The 24,545-nt window shown below is 40.6% G+C and overlaps 2 protein-coding genes across 2 annotated transcripts in view; one reads left to right on the forward strand and one right to left on the reverse strand.

Moving 5' to 3' along the window:
* The window catches only part of DYNC1H1 (dynein cytoplasmic 1 heavy chain 1), a 44,484-nt gene extending 34,949 nt beyond the window's left edge, over nt 1-9,535 (forward strand). Inside the window, exons 61-78 of the mRNA XM_035551325.2 lie at nt 129-263; nt 359-453; nt 541-715; nt 1,746-1,821; nt 2,382-2,542; nt 2,825-2,936; nt 3,018-3,078; nt 3,460-3,583; nt 3,924-4,037; nt 4,311-4,481; nt 4,694-4,911; nt 5,104-5,207; nt 5,606-5,817; nt 6,561-6,714; nt 7,473-7,615; nt 8,015-8,183; nt 8,599-8,726; nt 9,149-9,535. Coding sequence (XP_035407218.1) covers nt 129-263; nt 359-453; nt 541-715; nt 1,746-1,821; nt 2,382-2,542; nt 2,825-2,936; nt 3,018-3,078; nt 3,460-3,583; nt 3,924-4,037; nt 4,311-4,481; nt 4,694-4,911; nt 5,104-5,207; nt 5,606-5,817; nt 6,561-6,714; nt 7,473-7,615; nt 8,015-8,183; nt 8,599-8,726; nt 9,149-9,277 — 2,481 coding nt within the window. The 3' untranslated portion in view covers nt 9,278-9,535. The remainder of the gene's footprint in view (nt 1-128; nt 264-358; nt 454-540; nt 716-1,745; nt 1,822-2,381; nt 2,543-2,824; nt 2,937-3,017; nt 3,079-3,459; nt 3,584-3,923; nt 4,038-4,310; nt 4,482-4,693; nt 4,912-5,103; nt 5,208-5,605; nt 5,818-6,560; nt 6,715-7,472; nt 7,616-8,014; nt 8,184-8,598; nt 8,727-9,148) is intronic.
* A 96-nt stretch (nt 9,536-9,631) lies between these two features.
* LOC118250317 (uncharacterized) lies at nt 9,632-13,686 on the reverse strand. The gene is made up of 5 exons (XM_035551326.2): nt 13,625-13,686; nt 13,169-13,222; nt 11,719-11,778; nt 10,961-11,512; nt 9,632-10,811 (listed from the first exon to the last, which is right to left on the reverse strand). Exons 1-4 carry the CDS (start codon nt 13,679-13,681, stop codon nt 10,967-10,969), a joined length of 717 nt encoding a protein of 238 aa, XP_035407219.1. The 5' UTR covers nt 13,682-13,686; the 3' UTR covers nt 9,632-10,811; nt 10,961-10,966.
* Nucleotides 13,687-24,545: the final 10,859 nt, after the last annotated feature.

The raw sequence follows: 24,545 nt of genomic DNA on the forward strand, positions 1-24,545 counted from the left end.
TTCAAAGCTAAGTAGGTACTTCCTAATTCCAGTCCCAGCTGCCATGTTGCAATTTCATAGGCATATGCCATTGACTATCAAAACCTGTAGAATTCTAGAGAGGAAAACAAACTCTTTTTGTTTTTCAGATACATTTCCTGTACCAATACTCTCTCCAGTTTTTCTTGGACATCTATCACAATGTCTTGTATGAGAACCCAAATCTGAAAGGAATCACAGACCATACTCAGCGTCTCTCAATCATCACAAAGGATCTCTTTCAGGTTCAGTATTTTATTCAGCAGATTTACTTAAATAATTTTTAAGGGGCCAGAATTCAAGGCTCCTTATGATACTAATTTTACTATTTTCTTGGTAGGTGGCTTTCAACAGAGTGGCACGTGGCATGCTGCATCAAGATCATATAACATTTGCTATGTTGCTGGCCCGCATTAAACTGAAAGGAACTATTGGGTAAACATTTGTTTTCTTACCTCACTGCAGTTGAAAAAGTGTATTGAAAAGGCAACACGGAGCTAAAGCCTTCTTTTCCCTTACTAGGGAGCCTACATATGATGCAGAATTCCAGCACTTCTTGAGAGGAAAGGAGATTGTACTAAACACTGCATCTCTCCCAAAAATCAATGGTTTGACTGTAGAGCAAACAGAAGCAATGATGAGGTTGAGCTGCCTTCCTGCATTTAAGGACCTTGTTTCAAAAGTTCAAGCTGATGAGGTAAGTGTTGGCTAGATTTTCTTCTGCATCAAGCTACCTGGTTAGGCTTTAGGGTTTCTGCTTTAAGAATTTCATGCAACAAGTAAGGTCTCCCGGAATGAGAAAGGAAGCCTTACAGATTAACTAATTGTAGTCACTGGGAAAATGTAAATGTTCTTACTTCATTTGTAATCAAGCTATGAAACTTGATTTGTAAATACCAGCATTGATCATCACTCAGCCTTGGAAGCAGCTTATTCATCTCACTGTTAATCCAATTTTGCAGTCAGCTTTTTTGCAGACAGAAAGTGTGATGTCTTATCACATCACAGTGATACAGTAGAAGATTATGCAGTAGAGGGGAGCAGCCCTAGCCGTACATACATTGATATGGTGGGCTCTTGAAGAATTTAATGAAGAGTTAAAAACTTGATAAATGTGATTGTCCAAGTGCAATTTTGCTCAGGGAAACATTCAAACCATTTATTGTCAACAAGCCTTGGAAAAGACCAAACTATATGGAGTGTCAGGCAAGATGTGGTGCTACATTTAATGTTTGACTTTAATTAATACGACAACTGGTCTATTACAGCAGTGCTTCTGTTTAGCACTGTTAGCCATCACTAGCTTTGCAAGACTTATTTGTAAATGGAAGCTCAAATGCAGCATCTAGTACTCAGTTGAATTTTTTACACTAAAGATGGATGGTAGGACATAAGTATTAAATGGGAAAAATCTTAAGAAGTTGTTGTACATTTCATTGATTAAACACAGCTACTTAGTGTTCTTTTAAAAAAAAATCTAGAAGGGGTTTTGCAAATGGAAGGCTGTTAGAGCTTGGGCTATCTTAAATACAACCTTATGCTAACAATCTTTTGTTTCTTACTGAAAGCTGGTATGTAGCTGAACATTTCTTCAGTGCATTAAATTCTAGATTTTAAGGCTGAAATTTAAGATCTCTGTTGCATCATGAACAGGACCTGGACCATACAGCACAGTTTTGGTGCCATGAAACTCCATTTCAAGTATTTTGCATTTTCTTTCAATACAGCAATTCTGTATCTGGCTGGATAGCAGTTCACCAGAGCAAACTGTACCATACCTTTGGACTGAAGAAAAACCTGCAAGTAAGTTAAGTTGCACTATTGTCCACACTAATCCTACTTTACTGACTTCAGTCTAGGGAGAACTGACTAGATTTTAAAGCAATTTTAAAATAGAACGGGAGTTTGGACCTAAATGACTGGGAAAATCATGAACGTGGGATTGCAGGAGAACCTTAACAACAACAGCAACAGGTTACTGAATGAGTGAGATGATGAGAAGAGATTTGTCGTCTCTGGAAGTTTAAAAGCATATCGTGGCAATTGTAGACTGTAGGTGTTGTAAACAAGTAGCATTTTGGTACAGTCACGAAGCATCCTATTAAGACAGGCTTTTAGAAGGCTCACAAAATGAGACGTTGAGCAGGTAATTAAAATGTCATGGAACGCAAACCCACTGAAACTGGTGCATTTCTTTGGACTGTCCAGGTGAACACAGTATAAAGCACTCCGTTATTAATACGTTGCAAAAGATCTTTCATTTAGTCTTAAGAACGAGACAGGAAAAATCGAATGGAGAATTGAAAAGAGGTAGGTGTTGGGGGTTGGTTTCTTACCTGTCCAATTCTGTTTCCCCTTTTCAGCTCCTATTGGACAGGCCATACATCGCTTGCTTCTGATCCAGGCCTTCCGTCCAGATCGTCTACTGGCAATGGCGCATACCTTCGTTTCAACGAATCTTGGAGAGTCATTCATGTCCATTATGGAGCAGCCTTTAGATCTGACGCACATTGTAGATACAGAGGTAAACTGCCCGTTTTTGGAAGGCTAAATTTCCTGATGTAATGCTCAGTGCCACTTTGCACGAGGTCCATCGTGAGTAAACCTGTTCACAGAACATTTTTCTTCTACTTACACTTCTGCCTGTGATATGAAGAACGGATTGTTTTCCTGTTTGTTAATAGGAAAAAATAAGAGTAATGTAATGTCTTTAGCTGATCAGAGGGAAGAAAGACCGAGCTTACTGCACTTGTTGTGTATTCATGTACTGACTGCTTTGTATCTTTTGAAACTTACTGTACAATAGGTGAAACCTAATACCCCTGTGCTGATGTGCTCAGTGCCGGGTTATGATGCCAGCGGTCATGTTGAAGACCTTGCAGCTGAGCAGAACACACAGATTACTTCTATTGCTATTGGTAAGAACGTGCCACTTCTCATTATCTAAGCATAAATTAATTTGTTAGCAGTAAGAGCTTAAGCAACCTTCTGTCTTTTAGGCTCTGCTGAAGGGTTTAACCAAGCAGACAAAGCAATAAACACAGCAGTGAAATCTGGAAGGTAAGTTCTATCTACTTTTTAGCTAGAATACTGTCTAGTAGAAAGGTGAACTGGGTTGGGAATAATCAATTGGCTAAATAGATAAAATTGTGAAGAAAAAATAGTCCCAATTTTCTGAACTGAAATTTATAATAACTTAAGCACACCTGTTTACAACTGGTGCTTAACTTACGTATTTTCAAGGAGAGAGGTAGGTTGTATCTGCAGAACAGGAAAGTTAGCTATTTACAGCAGTGACTGATTCTATGTAGAAGAAAGGTTTAAAAGGAGGAGGAAAACCTGTAGCATTAATACCAGATTCTGTTACTTTTTGTGGTGATAATAACAAGGGTCCATAAGTAGTATGCTAAAAAGCACTTGTTTTGTTTCAAAATTCCGTAGATGGGTAATGCTGAAGAACGTTCACCTGGCTCCTGGCTGGCTCATGCAGCTGGAAAAGAAACTACATTCCCTGCAACCCCACGCTTGCTTCAGACTCTTCCTTACCATGGAGATCAATCCCAAGGTAATGCTGATCTGAAATTTCATGCTCTGGTACAGCAATTGGCCTGCAGAGCCAGGAATGCTACCTAGGGAAGGATTTCTCGTGACTGCCTTCCTGCATTAATGGAAGGAGAACACATGTTGCCAGAGTAGTTACTAGCCTTGGGTTTTAGTAACTGAAGTATACCTGCACACTTCATAGCATTCCTTTCGCCGATTCCCCCACAATCCCAAAGAAAGACAGGGTTTCACTGCATGCTTACAACGAGGTTCTGGGGTTTTGAAGGTAATGCAAAGTGTGCTGGTAGAAGGATTTAATTTAGTGAAGGCTAAAGAAGTTGGGTTTACCTTTTCTCTTCTAGGTGCCAGTGAATTTGTTACGTGCTGGCCGAATCTTTGTGTTTGAACCTCCTCCTGGTGTAAAGGCAAACATGCTGCGGACTTTCAGTAGCATTCCAGTTTCTAGAATGTGCAAGGTAAGGCTGTGACTTGTATGAGTAAAATGTAAATGTCAGATTGTGTTATTAAAATTGTACTTCAGAAAGATGATAAAATGTCAGCTTCCAAGGTATACATAAAATGTCTTGTTCACCCAGTAGTAAAGTAGTAGTTGCTCCTTCTGTTGATAGAATATACTCAATTCTGGTAGCAATCCAGCATTAAATGTGACACATTCTAGCCATTTTGCAGGATTTGATTTTTATCAGTTCACTTGGGTAATAAGTGTATTTTTTTCCTCTACTTCCTAGTCTCCAAATGAACGTGCTCGTTTGTATTTCCTCCTTGCCTGGTTCCATGCAATTATCCAAGAGCGTTTGCGCTATGCTCCACTGGGTTGGTCCAAGAAGTATGAATTTGGAGAGTCTGATCTGAGATCTGCCTGTGACACAGTAGATACGTGGTTGGATGATACAGCAAAGGCAAGTAGTCTTGTGTACATTAGGTACAGATAGTATTTACGTTACGTGAGATCTTCAGTTGAGGAAGTCTGTTCAGGAAACCTTCAGTAACTTAGATGAGTAGGCTGAAGTAAGCTGGTGGCAATTTAACTTAGTTCTTAAGTTTGATTCCTCTATCAGAGGAGAGGTGGAAATGATGCTTTCCTACTAATTACATTGCATTTTACTCACAGGGTCGCCAAAACATTTCACCTGATAAAATCCCCTGGTCTGCATTAAAGACACTGATGGCACAGTCTATCTATGGAGGCCGCATTGACAATGAATTTGATCAACGTTTATTGAACACTTTCTTGGAACGTCTGTTTACTACTCTAAGTTTTGATAGTGAGTTCAAACTTGCTTGCAAAGTTGATGGACACAAAGATATTCAGATGCCAGATGGAATCAGGTATCTTTCTCCTTCAGCTGATCACTACGTACAACTTTTCTTTTTTTTAAAACAAAAACATGTAAAGCATAACCTGTATCTTTGTGTGCTGGAATTTGTCTGTGTAAACATTTCTCCTGGGCACAGAACTGCCTTGGCATTATAACTGGGGGAGGGAAGCTTTCTAATGAATACCAAAATTGTGACTTACAGGCGTGAAGAATTTGTCCAGTGGGTTGAGATGCTGCCAGATACACAGACACCATCATGGCTGGGCCTGCCAAATAACGCAGAGAAAGTTCTTCTCACCACACAAGGTAAAAAACAGAACTTCAACAATGTCTTACATAGATTGGAAAGCTGATAGTTTAACTAAAAAGCAGATGAGAAATATAAGTCCTGCTGAAGAATTCAGATTTCCCCTCCACCCTCAACATAGTCAGTTTAACCTCTGCAGTTTAAACACGCTATCATTTCAGAAACTTACTAGTTCCCTTGTGAATTCAAAAGCCAGTTCTATTCAGCCTTCCAGATGTCAAGGTCCCATCTTCATTCTGGAAGGCCTTATTGTCACCTCTGGAAACACATGCAGCTAGACAGTTCTGATTCTTAGGTCTAGACTGGGGGGAAAAAAAGTCCTACTTCTTCTATGTAGTAGGGTGTTTTCATTTTGATGACAGTGCTTCTCTGACTAACAGCATATCTTATGTTTTAGGCATAGATATGATCAGTAAAATGCTGAAAATGCAGATGCTGGAGGATGAAGATGATCTAGCTTATGCAGAAACTGAGAAGAAGACGAGAACAGATTCTACATCAGATGGTCGCCCAGCCTGGATGAGAACACTGCATACCACAGCCTCTAACTGGCTTCACCTTATCCCACAGACTCTAAATCATCTGAAGCGGACTGTGGAAAACATTAAGGTAAGAATTAAGTTTTATCTAACACGGACATAGGAATCACACAAGTTCTAACGTGTGAAATAAGTGCCTTTTGATTTCAAGTACCAATTAAGCTGTTACACAGGATAGTGGAACCTGTATCGATGCTGATTCTGACTGCCCTAGCCCCTTGCATGCCCCACTAGGTTTCATGAAATGCTTTTAGAAGTTGGTCCTGTGTTTTTCTGGGGAATTCTTTAAAGAAATACAATTGTAAACTGCATATCACAGATACTGCTTCTGAAGCTTCTCTGTGATCAGGTAGCAAGAAACAAGTGCTTCCTTTTGTACTTGTAGCACACTGACTGCTACTTATGGTACTGCCTTTACAGCCAGCACACATTACTTTGTATTAAAGTTCAGTGAGAGTGAGGGGAGCTATGGCAGCAGCTCCTGCTAAGCGAGAACAAATTGCAGGGGGAAACTCTTGAGATCTGGACAGGATTAACCTAAGCACTAACTCAGGAATAAGCTCATTGAAATTGAACATGGCTGTGATTGCCAAATTGCTTCTAAAGACTTAATCTAGGATAGTAGTTGAGAACCTTTTGTAGCTGATGACAAGAAATCCACCCTTGTTTGGAAGGTGTCGGGTGTAGGCGGTCTGCATTAATTGTTCAACTAAAAGTCTAGTTTTAGTTGTAGTGTTAGTAAAACTACCCCTTTTCCAGCAAGAATGTTCAATTTTGATTAAAGTAGCTTACTTTATATGTTTTGTCAATCAGGATCCTTTGTTCCGGTTCTTTGAGAGAGAGGTGAAAATGGGAGCTAAGCTGCTTCAGGATGTGCGTCAGGACCTTGCAGATGTGGTTCAAGTGTGTGAAGGAAAAAAGAAACAAACCAACTACCTGCGTACACTTATAAATGAACTGGTGAAAGGTATGGTAATTCAAATTGGTATCTCCCAGGGCTTTGCTTGCCGCTTGCACTCTGTAAGTTAGAGGCTGTTATGCTCAGCAGCTTAATTGCAGGAAAATTGGGATTGGCTTTACCCTTTGGCACAGGCAACCCTTTTGAGTTGAGCATAAAAATCCAATTGTCTTAGTTTGCAATTTCAAATTGAGGTAGGTAATATTAAACTTCTTCAGGCAGTTTAAGTTAGCAGCTCAATTTCTAAGCTGAAATCTTTCTAGATTCTTTCAGTCTGTAAATTGTGATGGAACAAAGTGAGTAACGTTTCTCCTAAAAAAATCACTTGGCAAATATTTGAGTTTTCTAAATTTCTGTTTCTAGTAATACTTGAAGATCTGTTGTTGAAGTACCCTTCAGATGTCTCCTTTGAACAAAAATGTTTCTAAAAACAATGTAACTTGGCCTCTTCAGTTCTTTCTAAAGCATTCAAACCTTAAGAAAACTTAAAGATATGTTAATACACTATATACCTGTGTGTTAATGAAGTTGCTGTTGAAGGGTTTCTGTAACTGGATGGTATTTTAAGTACTTGACCTGGAGGCCACCTGCCTTGAAACCTTGGTAAATGCTTTCACTTCTTTAGGAGCCTTGCAATAGATGCTTGTGTCTCAATCTAACTCTTAAATGGCTATTAGGAGAAAAAGAGAAATGGTTAAAGTCTCAAAATAGTGCACAATTGCAGCCTGTATGCAAGCAAAACTTAATTTAAATCCCATTTTCCATAGGGATTTTGCCTCGCAGCTGGTCTCATTACACAGTGCCAGCTGGTATGACTGTTATCCAGTGGGTGTCTGACTTCAGTGAACGCATCAAACAACTGCAGAATATTTCCCAGGCGGCTGCCTCTGGTGGAGCAAAAGAACTAAAGGTATCTTGAGCCGATATCATCTAGAGGTTATATCTGAATTTAGGTGCATAACGACTTGATGGAGTCTTCATATCAAGACTTCTTACAGTTTTGTTAGGCAAAATAGCTTTGCTTCTCCTAAATGTGCTTGTGAAGACTGTTGAGTATCTCCTGGTACCCTAGTGAGGCCTAGCAGGGTTAACAGTTTATATGGATTAGAGGGGAACAGTGTTTTTACAACAGAAAATGTAGCCTTAGAGGAAAAAGCAGTTTAGCAGTTATGTAGTAACTGCATAGTATTCCAGCAGCAGGAACATTTTAATGCAAATTTGGATCAATGAAGTAACATTTGTGATAATCACTAATTAATACCGCAGCCATATGCACTGATAATCTTTTTCCCCTTCCCCTCTTAATTAGAACATCCATGTGTGCCTTGGAGGCCTGTTTGTACCAGAGGCGTATATCACTGCTACACGACAGTATGTTGCCCAGGCAAACAGCTGGTCCCTTGAAGAGCTCTGTCTTGAGGTCAATGTTACAACTACACAGAACGCGGTCTTGGATGCATGCAGTTTTGGAGTTACAGGTAAACTTCGTATGGGAAGAAGGAGGTCCTTGTTCTACAGCACTTTCAGAAGCTTCTGGTGTTAAATGGGCTGAATTAAATGAACAAGTCACATCATTGCAAGAGTTAATAAACACTTCTTGAAGCTGTTAATAGGGAAGTGTTTATAATGGTAATAAATCCCAAGATTCAGATCAGTAAATGTTTAAGCGGTATTGGAGAGTGTATCTTTTACTTTACAACCTCTCTTTGGGGGATATGAAATACTTCTAGCACTTCTAGAGGACTTAACAGAGAACCAGAATGGCTATAGTTTAAAACATCTTACAAAATTTTGGTGGATTAACATCACAGCCCTTAAATGATACACAGGGAGACTTGCTTTGTCTGGATATACGAAAGCTGTTGGAACTCTAAAGTGTATTTCAATTTACAGGCCTGAAGCTTCAGGGAGCAACATGCAGTAACAACAAGCTGTCACTTTCAAATGCTATTTCAACCGTACTGCCCATTACACAGCTTCGCTGGATCAAGCAGACAAATGCTGATAAAAAAGCGAATGTTGTAAGTATTGATAAAAAATATTTTTAAATTTATATTAAAAAACTCCTCTTACAATTGTGTCGTCTTGTGGCTGTCCAGACAATCTTTTTTTTCTGAAATGCTACCTTTTTTCTGGTACCACAAATAAAATTGTTCTTTTCTAATATTCTCAGTATCAGAGGGTAGCATTGACTAGGTCTTTCAGTTGTAGTTAGGTAAGAGGAGACAGAAGCATCCAAAAACATTAATGCTCTGTTCAAGACAAAACTTCATATGAATAAATTAAAGAAAGCTATGCTTTAAAGTGAATTTATTATTCCTGTTGCATATTGAGTTACCCAAGACTAAATTCCTCTCTCATAAATACCACCTAGTGGTATAGAAGCTTCTAGCACTCTTCGGCTGCCTTGTGTAACTCCTCTGTATTCACATTTTTTTCCCAGGTGACATTACCGGTTTATCTGAACTTCACTCGTGCAGATCTGATTTTCACAGTAGACTTCGAAATAGCGACCAAGGAAGACCCTCGCAGCTTCTATGAGCGTGGTGTTGCAGTTCTCTGCACTGAGTGAAAAAACTTTGTTTTGTTTGGTAATACTGTAGCCCTTTTGTCAGTCTTCTGTGTATTCTTCACGTATACTTTGTAGCTGATATGTTTAGGCTAGGTTGGCAGATGGATTTGTGGGAAGTTGACTAGAAAGAAGGGGGGAATGTAGTGGAAAGCTGGTAGGCCAGATTTGTTCGAAGGAAAAGCATATGAGATTTTTAGACCATTATTGACATGCGGTATTAGTTGGATTATGTTATATGAAATAAAATCTATAGCAAGACTTCTGACTATTTCTGGAATCATTCTGGTGACTGGTCTGGAAAAAACTACTTATGATCTTTTCAGAGAATAACAAGTAATAAATAAATTGGTATTCAAGCATAGCGTTGACTTTCACACAGCTCACTGAGCTAACTTTCAGCACCAAGAACCTTGTGTCTAAAGCATAGAAACAAGAACCTTGAAACAGAAAGTCCTTAATGCAGCAGGACAAGTGGCCTGACATTATGTGCCATGAGGTCTGATATTCAGTAAGTTACTCGAATTGGCTCTTGTTTGAAGTAGGCTGCTTTTACGCAGCTGCTGAGATGCATTCAGAAGCTAGACTATCCTTAACAAGACTTCCATGTCCTACTGACTACAGGGATTTCTCTTTCTTAAGCTGCTTTTATGGTAACATAAGGCTCCAGTTTCCTGTCTCTTTAACCCAGGAAGATAGCATTAGATTTGAATGTCTAAGTACTGTCACCATGTGGCTTACTTACCTTTAAGTATCTTCTCCTGATTGTTTCTGTGTTATTTTTTTCTACTGGATTATTTCAGTAAACACCTGGTTTAAGTAAAACATTCAGTAGATGGATTGGATGCTTACATGGGCAAAGGGTTCTGAATTTTAAGATACACTTGCTCTAACCACTTTGTTTTGAAGCCTATTAAAAACTAACTAACTATCTCCAAACTGAAGGGAAAAAGTTACTTTAACATAATTATGCAGCTGTTAAGAGAATGGTACAAGCTACCTTTATTAGGCATTTTTTTTAAAAGTCTGAAATTAATCTCTGCCAGTCATGCAAAATGAACAGTTTCTGAATGCTTTCAGAGGTAATTGGTACTGGCATATTTCAAGCAATCATACTTCTGCAGGTATAGTCCATTTATGTGGAAACTACTAAAAAGATTATCATCAAGGAGGGAGATCAGAGAGGTTTTACTGGCCAACCGACCTCCCATCAGCATGCACCACACTTCCGCAACTCATGATTGTTCTCACTGAGGAAGAGGAGTACTTACAGATACTGTGTTCAACTTTGCATTGTAAATTCTAAACTGGCAGATGTACTGAGCATATAACAAAAATACTGTTCAGAATAGGTAGGAACAGATATATTAATAATACAAGTCAACAACTCTGTGATTAAAGAAAAAAGAAATGAAAGCTAGATTGCTACATTCATTTCAGCTTAACATAATTGTTCGTAGTCAAACCTGTAGAGTTGTTCACCATACAGCTGCTTCCCTCCTGTCACACAGCAGATCAGACAAATGAAGAGCAAACACTGTGGAGTGAAACAGGTGAGGGGTAAGCATTAGATATGGAAAATCAACAGCAATTTGGTCATTCATCCTTCCCTCCTCAACATACCCTTGCAAAAAAAATGTCTACCAGGTTCATGTTTTAGAACAAAGAGTTCCTTCAACTACTAACCTCAGGTTAGATAGCACGAAATTTCTTTCTTCGTAGTTTTTCACCAGCACCCTCTGCAGTGGGAATTCCTTGTTTTCTTTTAATTAGTGGCTGTTTGGACATTGTTTCATCAGAGTCATCTGTTAGCATGGTTTGTGGAACATTGTCGCCTGGACTTGCAAGTGGATCTGCGGAGGCTGAAGAACTAATACCCATCAGTAAGGAATGGTCAGGTGTCAGCCACATGGAGGGAAGTGCTTCTGTGGCTCTAGTCAGTTCAGAGGATTGCGACAGGCTTCTTGAGAAATCCTTCTGTTGGCTAGCAAGTTCCGGGGGTGCTTTACAGTCAGTTGCTATCTGGGTGTGGATTTCACCGATCTTTGTTTCTGGGCAGAGCCAGTGCAGAGTTTCAGGGAAGGCCTCTCCGTCTTCTGAAGGATCAGCATCCTCCAAAGCCATTGCTTTTGGGGCGCTGTTCACCCACGGTGCGACTTTTATACTATTTAAAGAATTCAAGCTGCAGTCAGAGTATATGGATGCATCTTCTGAATCACCATCATAAGGATCTAAAAACTAAAACAGAGATCTTTATAAATATGGTGGATGCTTATTTGTCTGAAAAAAATACAGAGTAACATACAAAGGGGTTAAAAAACTCTTCAGTGTAACAAGTCATAAACTTACTATGGACGTTTTGTTTATCCACACAATCCCAGCCCATATTTTAATTTTTGAGTTATACACTGAAAACAGGGCTGATATATAATAGCTGAACCTACTTGTGATCCCTTCGAGTCCCTTGCCTTCTTGAGTCCTTCAGCAAGGGGGCTAGGCACGACCTATTTAAGAGAAGATTACATAGGTCTATAAAGCATCTTCCCATGAATTATTGATCACTTGAAGTAAAACTAAAGCAGGTGAAAACCTAAAGAAGAGGAAGCCAGATTGTCCCCCCCCCCCCCCCCCCCAAAGTTAATAGAGATATGTATCAGACAGTCTAACTTCTAAAGGCCTGGTTAAAAAAAAAAAAAAAAAACACTAAAATAGAAGGACTGAGGAGAGCTATGGTAAATTCTACAGCACTTAAGATGTCACTATGAAGAGAACAATGAGTAATTGTATACCCTACTACCAGATGTAAACAAAATCAGAATTTAATAGTAGAGAACATGTACTTTAGAGGTTAGAGAGCTTTCCCTTCAAATTAGGTCAACTTTTGTTCTTTTAGGTTAGGTACAATCTGAAATTCACCTTCATTATGAATTTTTACAACAAAAGTTCCCAACAGGACTCACGTAGCACAGAACCTGCCTCAGCACAGGAACAGCAGTCAAGGCTCTGGCAGGCTCCATGCTTCCACAATACTTACCAGAGCTCTTGGGGGTGCTCATTTTTCACATTATACCTACAGGTGCTGACAAGAGCCAGTAACACGCAGTATTTCTGTAAGCTTGGTTTAAGTGCCCAGATGCAGAAACTTACCTACAAAGTTCCCAAGATCAACAAAACTCAGGGTTCACAACAGCAATTACAGCTATGTTCTGCTGTGTTTTGTATTTCCACATCATAGACTTAGGATGCAAACACAGATTAAATTCACCAGAATTTAGCAATACATGCTGGTGAAGGGGGTGGACCAAAAAAAAAAAAAAAAAAAAAAAAAACAAGCCAGATCTCTACTCCAGAATAAATTGTGTTTTGTTTTGTTTTTTCCCCCCTTCCTATTGATATTAAACACACCGGTTTGACAGACAAAACTGTTCAGGAAGTTAGTGATATTCATAACTGCCCCACCAACAGAGCTGCTCTCAATCTCATCTGAAGCGAGCATTCAGCAGGCAGAGTCTCTGCCCAGCCCTGCAGAAACCCATCTGCACCGGAGCTGCCACAAGTCAACCACCAGAGACAACCTAGGGCAGCTTTAAGCATGTTTTAGCAGGGAAAGTATGTCAAACCTAGTACTTTCCTGCCTTACTCCTGCACCTCCCCCACCTAATTTTGCTGAACTTAATAACAGTTGTGAGGAAGAGCCTGATGAACCAAACGATGTTGTAGGGTTTTCTGTTTTGTTCCCCTGCCCCCTTTTCCTTTTACAGTCTCAAGGAAGAACCCCAACAACCACGCCTTGGACTCTCCCTACCGAGATCAAAGGTAGGGAAGAGCAACGTTGGATGCCAGGCATTAGAGACACTCATCACCACCAAAACACCCCAGAGACTCGAGCCTCACCTCAGCACTGGATTCAGACTCTGACTCTGTGCTTGACTCTACGACGCACTTCTGCTGCGGAGGAAGAAAGGGAAGAAATACTGCTCAAAGCAGAACTGCAGGCAGCTTTGGGTTGAAACCGAAGCTCTAGTACAAGCCATAGATTCTGTGTTTTTCCAAAGCTTTCAACTTTTCAGCTTGTCTTTTCAAACATCCCACATTTGTGTTGCTGATTGGCTTGTACAAGTGAGAAATGAGCGAAAATAGAAGCCCTTTATTCTTCCCCCAAAAGCTTCCTCCCTCCTTTTTTGTTTCTTTGCAGGTGATACCATTTGAATTGATTATTCACACATGCTCCCCATGAAATATTTTCCAGCACAGATATCTGCACCATCAGGCTACTGACAAAGCAGCTAACTAAATCTAAATTACACTTTAACAGGGGCATAAAGAAACAGCAATTAGAAAAAATGTTACCATGTATTTATGTGCCAGCCTTTCTACGTAGTCCGAGCTTTTAACAGAATCCTTCATTTCCTGAGCATCTGACAAGACAGGAAGAGGGTAAGAGAATGCATTAGAGAAAGTTCAATGTTTCCTAGACACGGTAACTCCCTCTATGCTAGAAAGGTTTGTCAATCCTTCATAGAGCCTGTGTTAAGCTACTAATCAAAGGCAGCTGCTGTTAAACAAGAAGCAACCCCTATCTTCTACCAAAACAACAGCTTGATTCACTGGTTATTCATGCAGCATGAGAAAGATGCACATTTTTTGAAGAAGCAGCTTACACTTGGTAAAGGTTTTTTGTTTGTTTGTTTTAAGAAATGGCACTACAAGACCCTCAAAGAGGTGTCTGTACTCAAGACACTAGGCTAGGCTAGAGACGAACACAAAGCCACTCTCAGCCACCCTTCATCCCAGCCCTCCCACCTGGCTCTGGGGTCCCCACACACCCCCTGCCCTCCCCAGGGGCTCTGCTTGCAGGAGATTCACCTCTCCCCAGCCCCTCCACGGGCTGCCCAGCCCGATGCCTCCTCCGCCGCCTCTTCTCCACCAAGGCCATCTTCTTCCACCACCTGCACCCTCCTCCAGCTTTATATGCCTGGGCTCCCAGCCCACTCTTGCTCCCGCCGCTCACACCTGCCTCGCTGCTCAGCTCCCTCAGCACAGAAACACCTCTCTGCTGAGAAAGGTGGAAGTAAAGCAAGGAAGAGGAGGGGAAAGGCCTCCTGGCAAAGCACTCTCTGCCACAACCAAAGGCCCCACACTCCTCCACAAAAGGGTTTCATGAGAGCCAGTTGTGGGGAGGTCTGCAGAAGCAATCTGCAGAGAACGGCTGTCTGAGCACTCTGCTCATTGCATTTGTTATACGTAAAGCACACCTGTATGCAGACAAGCACACAGCTCTGCGGTTGAGTTTGCAAGGCCTGGCAGCCAGAGATGCATCACTCCCCCTCTGCTCTCACTGATTTATTTTCTGTAGCCCCTTTCCATTCACACAACCCTCAGAAAATAATCCATAGTCAAGGGAGTATAAGAGCCCCAGTGAAACTAGGGTCTGTCAGTGGAGCCAGGAGCTGGTCATTGCTCTGAAAAAACAGCAGGAGACATGAGAGGGAGAGCAGCTGCACCAGGAGCTCACAGCACACTCCAGATAACTTCTGCTCCACTCCTCCCGCCAGCTAAGCTATGTACACCTCATCACATACACCTCTCTTCTCCCCTGACAGCTTCTCTTCCACTTCCTTACCTTTACTGCCCAGGCTGAGACCAGTCTAATAGTTATCTCCCCTCTTTGGAACCTTCAATTGCTTCCACATCAGAACAGAGACCAGTCAGGAGTCTCCTACACCACTGAAGTGGGATCGAAGAAGTGCTAAGTGCTTGCAGCACTAGCTGATTTGAATGAGCGCATAAGACCATCAACATGGCTTTAGAGAACTTTCTCTTTCAAAATGCCTGCCCAAAGAAGCTACTAATGCTTTACAAGCAACAGATGTTAGCAATAAGGACACATCAGGTGGTAATCAAGAAAATTGTTAAGTCTCTGAGGGATTACAGGTGAAACTGTGACATTGGGAATCACATCTTCCCTGCACAAAATATTTTTAAAAATGCAAGATGGGACCTCATTGCAGTGAGAGTGGTTTTACTTCAGTTGTGATAGGGAGTGTCTGAAGCAAGATACGTAGTCAAAATTACCTGAGTTGATCAGATGAAGGAGGTACAGAGTATGAAGTTCTGCAGCCACAAAAAGGTCAACCCATGGTGGAACAGAAATCAAATATGTTTCAGTCCAGCCCAAGAGTGTCATGACAAGCTGAAAACAAGGTATTGTAGTAACTGCAAGCTCATCTCACACTGTGGAAGTGTTTCTGTCTATCAGCAGTTCAGAAAATATTTGACTTAACTTCCTATTAAAATCAAGCTGTGAACAAAGACGTTAGAAGCACAGTTTGAAGCTGTTTTGCTTAACAGTAATTGGCTTTATCCCTTACTTCGTTTGTACTTGCACACATCGTGCCATATAAGACTGCAAGCATGGCTGAACTACAACTGTTTCTGCAGCTTACCTTGAAAAGCCTACAGTGGCTATTATGGTTAACATATGACTGTTGATTCTTTAGGAGAAAGAGAGAGAACAAAGCCAGCCTTTGAATTCCTGTACTCGCAGCTGTTTGCACACAACAACATCCCATTCTCTTCTTCATGAAGTCTTCTCTCTGTGATGCATGACAGAAGGGTTTGGAAGACAAGGACTTGTCCTTGGTGTCTGCCCTAGTCTGTGAGTACAGACATGCCATGTTCTGAGCTAGCTGCTGTAAATAATCCCTTGGGAGCAAATCCAATAGTGGATATTTTGTGGTATACGAACCATGGGAGTTTTTAAGATTCTTGGTTTTCTTCTGTACGTCAGAGGCAGCACGAGCTGGAGATCTGAACTGGGAGTTAAAGCAGAGGTTCTGTTCTTGGCTTTTGTGCCTTGATGCATGACCTTGGAAAAATCATTTCACAAAGGGAATGAATTAGCACTGGTTGAGAGCGCTGATGCGTTTAAATCAATATATAAGGCAAGAAACAGCTCAATAGGGAAGAGAGAGATTTTCTTCAATGCTTTATTTCATGAGAGCTACGTTAACCATCATGTGAGTGAAGCTGTGAAACATCATTCCTGCTGAGTCAAGTGACTAGAAACAAGATTTTCATCTTGTGGAGGCACATGCTGATCCCTAGGTTCTGAAACAAAACCCACGGCCAGCTGGGAATTGGGCATTTAGCAGTTACTTTGTTAAACTGCCACAGTTTAACTTTACAATGCCGCAACATTTTAGCACTACTTTGCCGTCAGCATTTCTGCGCAGTTGTAGCAGAGCTACATGCTTAGCATTTCCTGGCAGCTGTTTGGTCAGGAGCCAAAGCTCCTCAGGCTGAGGACCAGCTCCCATGGCTGGCAGCTGACACATCTTCACGCTTTTCAGAAAGCCTCCTGTAAGTTCCTGGGTTGTTGATGCATATAGTGGACATTCCACAGCAAATATGTAAAACTTGTGTTTTACTAAGCCAGAAAGCCATGCTAACGTTTGGAGAAGGAATTTCATTTTTAAAGGCTGGCCAGACCATTGCTGGTTTACTTCCAAGTTTGTTTGTGAGTACCAGAGAGTAATATTTTTATAGAGAGTAATATTTTCAGAGAGAAATATTTTGCCTGACTTGAAATATAGCTCCTTAGTCACCCATGAGTTTCTTTGACAGGATAATGATGTTCTGAAGATGAAGTGCTTTATATCAATGCCCCTGGAATGTCCACATGCCCTTCTTTCCTTCAAGGCCCTAAGAGTAAGGATGGTATTTTGGCTGCCTCAGTTCCCTTAGCCGCTTGACTAAGGGGTCTGTAATCTGAGGCTGGGGTCTTGTAATTTGGATACTGAGAAGGCAGGGAAGGTGGTCAGAGCGTGAAAATGAAAACTCCACTTACTAAAACCAGTTACACATGACTAGTAAGGTGGTTTTGTGTGTGTGTGTTTGTTAAGTTCTCTTTACATTCCCAGACTTAGTTCAGTTGCATCAATAATTACATCATCTGAAGAAGCTGGGATGTGAAGCCCTGGCTGAAAGCTGACAGAAGTCACTGCACCCGCCTGATGAGCTGCACTGCAGACACCGGACCTAATTCTCAGAGCTACCTGCAGGTGGTAAGACAGCTAAGCAGTTGAACATTGCAACTCTTGTTTCTACACATACATCCATGGTAGGCACCACTCTGTCCAGTGTGATGTAATCATAACAGGTGAAGAACAGAAGTTACTCTGGAGACTTCTCACATACATATTCTGCTCCACTTCTATTTTAACTTAATGTTTTGCCAAACTTTTGGGGACCATTCAACAAAAGCCTTCTGCTTTCTGACGTGGAGTTCTTTCTTGCCTGAATATGTGCCTGGTTTCTCAAAATGCATACTGCGCGTTTTAATTGCTACTTGCAATGGCTTTCATGCCAACTGAACATCAAGGGACACATCAGAATCACTTGAGAAATACAATAAATCAGCCAGTTTTTTGTGGTTTCAGCTTGTTCTATTCACCATTTTGGTTACACCACTGCTGAGACAGGCAGATTGAACAGTGGGCAGTAAAAAAGCTGAATGGGGACTTCATAAACTGGGAGAGGACTAGGTTGAGTTTTTGCAATGTAACCGTTTCTCTGGCTGGTTAGCCACTTTTACCAAACCTTCCAAAATCTATTTATTTCAACAGTACACACAGTCCTTTCTTTAACCTGTTTATCATACAGTAAGCTTCATATATACATTCAGTACAGAGAGAGAAGCTCCAGGTGAAATTTCTGTTCAGCCTAGAACAGTGCTGTTACCAGCAGCCTAAACGTGAAAGCTTTTCAGTTCGAAGTTACAGAGCTCACTCATGTTGGCAGGGGTCTGCGGGATCCTACAGGCGTGACAGGACCTCGAGGTGACACCACCATTCAGGCAACAGGACAGTACCTTTTTTCTACCTAGAGGTATCAAAATTCCATGGATCCCCAAATCCACCTGTTACGTCTTGGCAAAAGTGCCACGAGGATACCGAGCAGATGTCATATCTTGCTTTTACCTTCCATGGGAATCACCAACATTTACAGGTTTTGTCTTGCTCTTAATACTCTCTGGAAAGTAGACTGGAGGAAAAGCAAGAGAACTGAGCAGGAAGAAAACTCTAAATTCTGACTACATTCAATAAATGTTGCAGTCTGTACAATCTTCTGCTCTGGCTCTAATTTCAAATTGAAATGATGCACCTGGAAACTAATGTCACAGTACATTCTGACCGTGCTAAATCAGTATCTGCAAAGAACTGAACTCGTGTGACCCTCCTGCCTTTAGGGATTTGCCTTGTGCAACAGCCTTAACACTTGGCTTTGCTTCCCAGAGTGATTTCATAACATCCTGGCCCTGGAATTGCTGAATTGCTGCTTGGTTGTACTATCAAGTACATCTCTCTCTCTCCTCTCAAGCAGAACACAAGGCACTTACTGGGCTCCATGGCAGATGGTTACCAGGACTGGCTCCACTGCATTTGAAGCTGACACCATTTCACTTCTTTAGAGCAGTCTGGTATCTTCAGCTGGACTTTTGTTCTTTGAAAAGATAGGGAGTAACATGAGTGATCTGGCCATCTCTTATCACAGAGACTGCTGGAAACAGTTCCTGTCAGCTGGGAACGCCCAGGAATGAAGATGCTGCAGATAGATACACCCAATTTATAGGGGAACAAAATGTCCTTCACACTTCTCCCTTCCTATTGGAACTCTCCAGTGTCAGCTACCTTACCTGCCTACATGAACAGAATACCATGGGACCAAGAGGCTTATTTCATCATTACTTGATGCTTCAATTTCAGATCTGCCTCAACATATATAAGCTCTGCCAAAAACTAGCGTGTCCATTTCAGAAAATGACTAAAATCAAGTAAATTGTTCGAGACTAATGAAGCATAACAAACATTTAAATGATTGCAGAAGGGATTAGCTTGGCAAACTTTCTAGCTCAACCACTTAAGAGCCTGAAGAAAATTAGCAGTAGTCAGCACGCTACCTTTATAGCCTGACTCTGAAATGCCTCAGGAAAAACCTGGGAGAAAAGGCAACAAGAATATCCCAGTCACGTGTACATCACATCATCCCCTGCACTACTTTTAATCCAACAACAACAAAAAGTATTTTGGTACCTTGATGAACCAGTATTCCTATTTCCCTAGCAAAAAACCTAGGAAGTCTGAAGGAGGGAATTTGTCTTCCCAGAAGCCTTGCCTTTCCAGACCCATCAACCAGCCCTTGTAAGAACCTAAGACAGACTTGTCCTTCTTGACCACCTAAACTTCACAAAGCCTTTCCTTGTAGTTGCCTGTATGTATAAACAATTATGATTTTGAAACCTTAATTCTACTATACAACCTCCACTGTCCAAAGGAAGCTAGGAAAATTTCTGAAGTTTCACAGTGCATTAATGACTGGATGAAGTATTGGGGATGTTAATATAACAGCCACACCTACTTCAGGTGACACGAAATTTTCTTTCATTAAGTTTTCAGCAGTGCATTGTAGAACTGGAGACATTTGTTCTTTGCTCACACATCACCGTCCCATTCTGGTAGTGGGGGTTGCTGCAAAGCAGTTGTGATGGAGTTCTCCAGAAATCCCATAGATCTTGAAGGCTCAATATCCATGGGTGAGGGGCATTCAGGCCTCTGGGGCCACCTTGCCTCTGCACTAGCTCCAGATCTCTGAGGCACTTCATATAATTCTGCTAAGGCTGTTGGAAAAGCAGATTTCTCCTTAACATTTGTTTCCATTGGTGTTTTAAAATCGTTTTCTGGTGCCATGTAAACGTCACTGTGGGACTCTCTAACAGGCAGGACTACGTTTCCAGGTGTAAGAGCAAGCTGTTGATCCTCTAAAGGGAAATGCCGTCCCAGAGCTACTGCCTCTGGCGTGTCATGCATCAGTACAGGTTTAACTCTTCTTTGATGTTTACCGCTAGTGAAATTCATACTGCAGTTTGAGTGAAGTGATCTGTCTTCTGAGTAACCACAATAAGCATCTAAAAACTAAAATAAAATGACTCCAAGTGAGTGAGACGAGTTCTGGAGTATCTGGGTCATTTCCTACCAAAGGAATCACTGAGATATCAGGGTAATGGTTTCCTGCACACTTCCAGTGCACGGTACCGTCTGCCACAGAGGCCAGCAAAACGGAGGAACAATACATGAAAAGGCCTCATTAAAAATGTTGTTTATTTTAAAAGGTACTACAGAAAAAATATATGGAATATGTTTTCCAATATAGAAAGGCAACTCAACAATATCGTTCGTGATCAACCATAAATAGGTAAGTAAAAATAACAGTGAAATACATTTGGATACTAACTCTTGTATTTTAAAGCACTAATGAAATACTTGGTTCTACTTTAATGGCCTAATGGTTCAAAATCAGAATTCTGTGCAGTGGGGTAAAAAAGCCAAACAGCCTTTGCCACCCACCCTCACCATCCCATCAGAACTGCACCTTGGTGTGAAAGGAAGCACGTCTCCATCTTCTCTTCATGCTGCTGCTAAGGACACTGAATGCTTCTCTAATACATCTCCTCCTCCTTGGACCAGCCATAGTTGAGATTGAGTTTATTCATCAGGGTTGGTTTTTTTTGACCTTAATTTTTAAAAATACAATGTTTATACAACTGACTAGCACAAAACCACATCTTTGTCTGAAATCACTTTTCTTTGTAAGGATTACTTTGTTTTAAATAAAGAACATTTAAATGTTAATCTATAATGAACTACCAAAGACAAAAACCTATCTGAAATTCACATCACTCTTCCTTTAGGGTGTCCTCACTGTTAAGCGAGTTCTGATCTAAGAAAAGTTTAATTTACTCACAAGCAGAAGACCATCTGAAATGATGAATTTTCAAAAAGCTTCTATTATAAATTTTTTAAGATCTCCAACTACAAATTAAGAACATGAATGAATGAACCTCTCACATTCAGCTGTAAATGAATGCAAAACACCTGAAAAAAACTCAAGACACAACATTGCCCATGAAATATATTTTTATATGACTATCAAATAGTGCATTCTAAGAAGCATTTAATGAAATAAATCCAATTCTATCTCAATCACCACAGCACAGAATGTACTCATTTTTTCTGCACCTTTCCTTGGGACGTTTGGGACCCCAAGTTTAAGTCTTTGTTGCCGTTTCTAGTACAATGAAAGCTACTTTGCTTCTCTGCCACCATCCAAATTTGGGGCTGTATTGCACACAATGGTGGGAGCCTTTCACTAGAACAAGAGGGGCACCAGCACTTTAGCTCCTAAGGCTCAAAAATCCCTACAGAACAGTGTACCAGGCTTCCTCCAAGAGCTGACGAATCATGTACTTTCTGAATTAAGTATCTTAATACCCTGCTACAATTTTGATATCCTGCTACAATTTCATGACTAGTATTAACAGGAAAACATTCTGAATTTCAGCAAAACCTCCAACTCCAACTGACAGCAACATTATCTCTAAACGCAGAGGCAAGGAGAGAGCGCAGGGCCAAACTATAAAGGTTTCATTGTAATCACTTATTCGACATGGTTTGATACCACTGTACTGAAGCTCCCATAAGCAGAAATATTTTTATACTGGTATCTAAGCCTTCACTGAACTTTGTTTTGCTGCATTTCTGCTTAAAATAAACTTCTAAATTCTCAGCAATGCTGTACCATGAACCTCACTGTAGAGTCAAACAGCCCTGAAAGATATCAAAGTTACCATCAGGAGGTCACTCCCCTTTCCTAAAGTCTACTGTTGCACTCTGCAATATCTATTTAAAAAGTAACAAAGTATGTGAAACAAATGAAGCCTAGAACTTGCTACATTACAGTAGCCAAGCAAAATTTTTATTGTGGTGCTATTCTTACTTGCTAAAATGCATTTCAGCAAAAAACTGATAATGAGGGGAGTTCTACCTTCTATGCAAAAAAAAAAAAGGACAAAACCTGTTTTGTACTTGTGTCCTTTTTGCAAGATCTAAGGTCTGCCCGCTCCAGTAATACAATGCAGGAAACTCAGTCTCACTGCAAGAAGTGCTGGAGATAACCCCCAAGTTTCACCTGTATTATTTTCTAACAGATAAATTTCCAAGGCAGGTAAAAACTTGAGTCATCACTTCATTGTCTGAATCTGTCTCCAGTCTTTTCTATGCCATCGCACCCTTTGGACCTCAACTCTAAAGACCTTGTAGAATAGATTCTAGTTATAAGACACAGAAGTACTTGCATTGTAATATAAGCTAAGTCTTCGGTTTTGGTACAATACCAGGAATTCTTGCCACTAAGACCTTGGAGAAGTTACCTAAAGCAGACTGAATTCAACCCAGTAGTTTTAAGCATTTAAGCATCTCCAAGATGAAGCCTTCACCTTTTGATCAGTTTTTATCACCCGTGGTCTGAAAATACAAGTCAGTACTGATGGACGCACATTTTTAACTGTGCAACTCCCCTTAGAAGCCAAGGCAGCATTTGTCCTTATGTCACATTCATTACTATAGCAACAGCACATACACTGCTATGGCAAGAGAATGTACTTGTATGGATGGAAGACATCTCATCCTAACTATGCTGTTGAACACTGGAACTGAATCTTAACTGGAGATAACTGGGGAAACCCTAGAAAGTGACATTAAACTTAGGTAGATCTTTTCTTGCTTCCATACTGGGGCAGGGGAGAACAAAAATACATCACCTCATTGCCTAAGTGTGTTTTACGTTTTGACATCTCTTACCCTTTGCCTTGCTGAGTGCAACTTTCACTAACATGAAAAGTACCAAACCCTTCTGTAGCCTGAGATACCTGTAATTCAAAGCAGTTTTGGACATTTTAAGCTATGATAGAGTAGCACAATCATGAAAGACAGCTGTCTTACATGGAGTCACACCTACGACTTTTAGTCATTTAGTAGATGCTGAAATATTACTTATTTCTAGCTATTAATAGCTGGAAAAAGCTTTTCAACAAACTTGGGCACATGACATGGCATGTAAAGCACTGGGAACTGGCAGGGATGTAATTTTGGAACGCATGTTTCATTCATGAACTTCGGAATCAGATGCCACTTCCCCTTCATGGTGCAGGTCCTCAATCTCAGTGACATACATGACCATCTATCTCCCTACTGAAGTAGTGTAACACAAGTGCAGTCCAAAGAACACAGCTAGTTTCAATTGAGGCATTGAAATCAAACACCCATAAAAAACACCACAGAAGCATTCAAGCAGGTTAGACTTTCAGAGATTGCATAATACTGACGGAATTTCTGATTTTCATATTCAACCCCTTAATTTCATTTTGGAGGAAGAACTTTATTTGCATGAACAAACATGTCTATCCAGTATACTGACATGCCAAAGTTAGTTTAAAACAGATAACCCTTTACAACACAAAAGAGTCTGTCCTGTCACAAATACATTTCTCATTAATAAACCAAACTCAAGTCTTGTCAAAAAAAAGATTAGGATTTAGCAGGCTGAAGTAGTGAACTAAATCAATACTTGCCAAAAAAATGGGGGCAATATTCTCAGTACTTGCTCCTACCCTCTCCCTCCTAATTCATTAAAAGCTACCTTGGTGCTGCATTGCTGAGTTTGACCCAAATGGTACAGCTATATGGCTATAACCTCCACTATAAGGACTTGCAAATTACTAACCTGTTAGTCTAACTGATCATTCTCTAAAGCATCTGTGCCTCTACTGCATACAGTGTAGGACCATTCAAGACCACCTTCAACTTCTTGCTCTTATTCAAACTTGATAGAATGTGCACCAGATGCAGTCAGTTTGGTTTTAATAGTCTCCTGACTAGAGTCAATGAAGCACATTTACAATTAACCAGCTCATCTGGAAGTAGATACTTGGCAGGTACTAGGAAGCTTGCTGGATTAAGCTGTGAACAACCATTTCTTTTTACCACTCTTTGAATAAACAGACCAAGGAATACAGAATGCCATATAACTTCATGGCTTCTTATAAAAGCCTCTTCTAAAAGCCTCTCACTTAGTACCAACCACCTACCACTGCTAGTACAGAACAATGAACAGGGCTTACAAGTTTTAGAGCCTAGTTCTACCTGTACAATTTTGCAAACATTGCTAAGTAGAAACAAAGTTAAACCTAATTTCAAGTCAGTACTGCCTCTACCTTCCCACTTCCGACATACTACTGCATGTTCTGTGGTGTCACTGCAGAGCATTGTCAATTGTAAATTTAAGTCAGCAGGTAATACTTGAAATCCAAAGCAGCACTCATGCTTACAACAGCAGTTTTGGTTCCCAGTGTTAACAGACAAGTCAGTGACACAAC

This window comes from Cygnus atratus, chromosome 5 (genome assembly GCF_013377495.2).
Source record: "Cygnus atratus isolate AKBS03 ecotype Queensland, Australia chromosome 5, CAtr_DNAZoo_HiC_assembly, whole genome shotgun sequence".
NCBI classification, from domain to species: domain Eukaryota; kingdom Metazoa; phylum Chordata; class Aves; order Anseriformes; family Anatidae; genus Cygnus; species Cygnus atratus.

What these genes read in the sequence shown, in the direction of transcription:
- LOC118250317 (XM_035551326.2), bottom strand. Translation starts at nt 13,681, where the DNA reads ATGAAGGATTCTGTTAAAAGCTCGGACTACGTAGAAAGGCTGGCACAT. An exon ending in GGCTGGCACATAAATACATG is followed by an intron (nt 13,223 to 13,624) that starts GTAACATTTTTT and finishes CTTCCTCCGCAG; the next exon opens with CAGAAGTGCGTCGTAGAGTC. An exon ending in GGGACTCGAAGGGATCACAA is followed by an intron (nt 11,513 to 11,718) that starts GTAGGTTCAGCT and finishes TCTCTGTTTTAG; the next exon opens with TTTTTAGATCCTTATGATGG.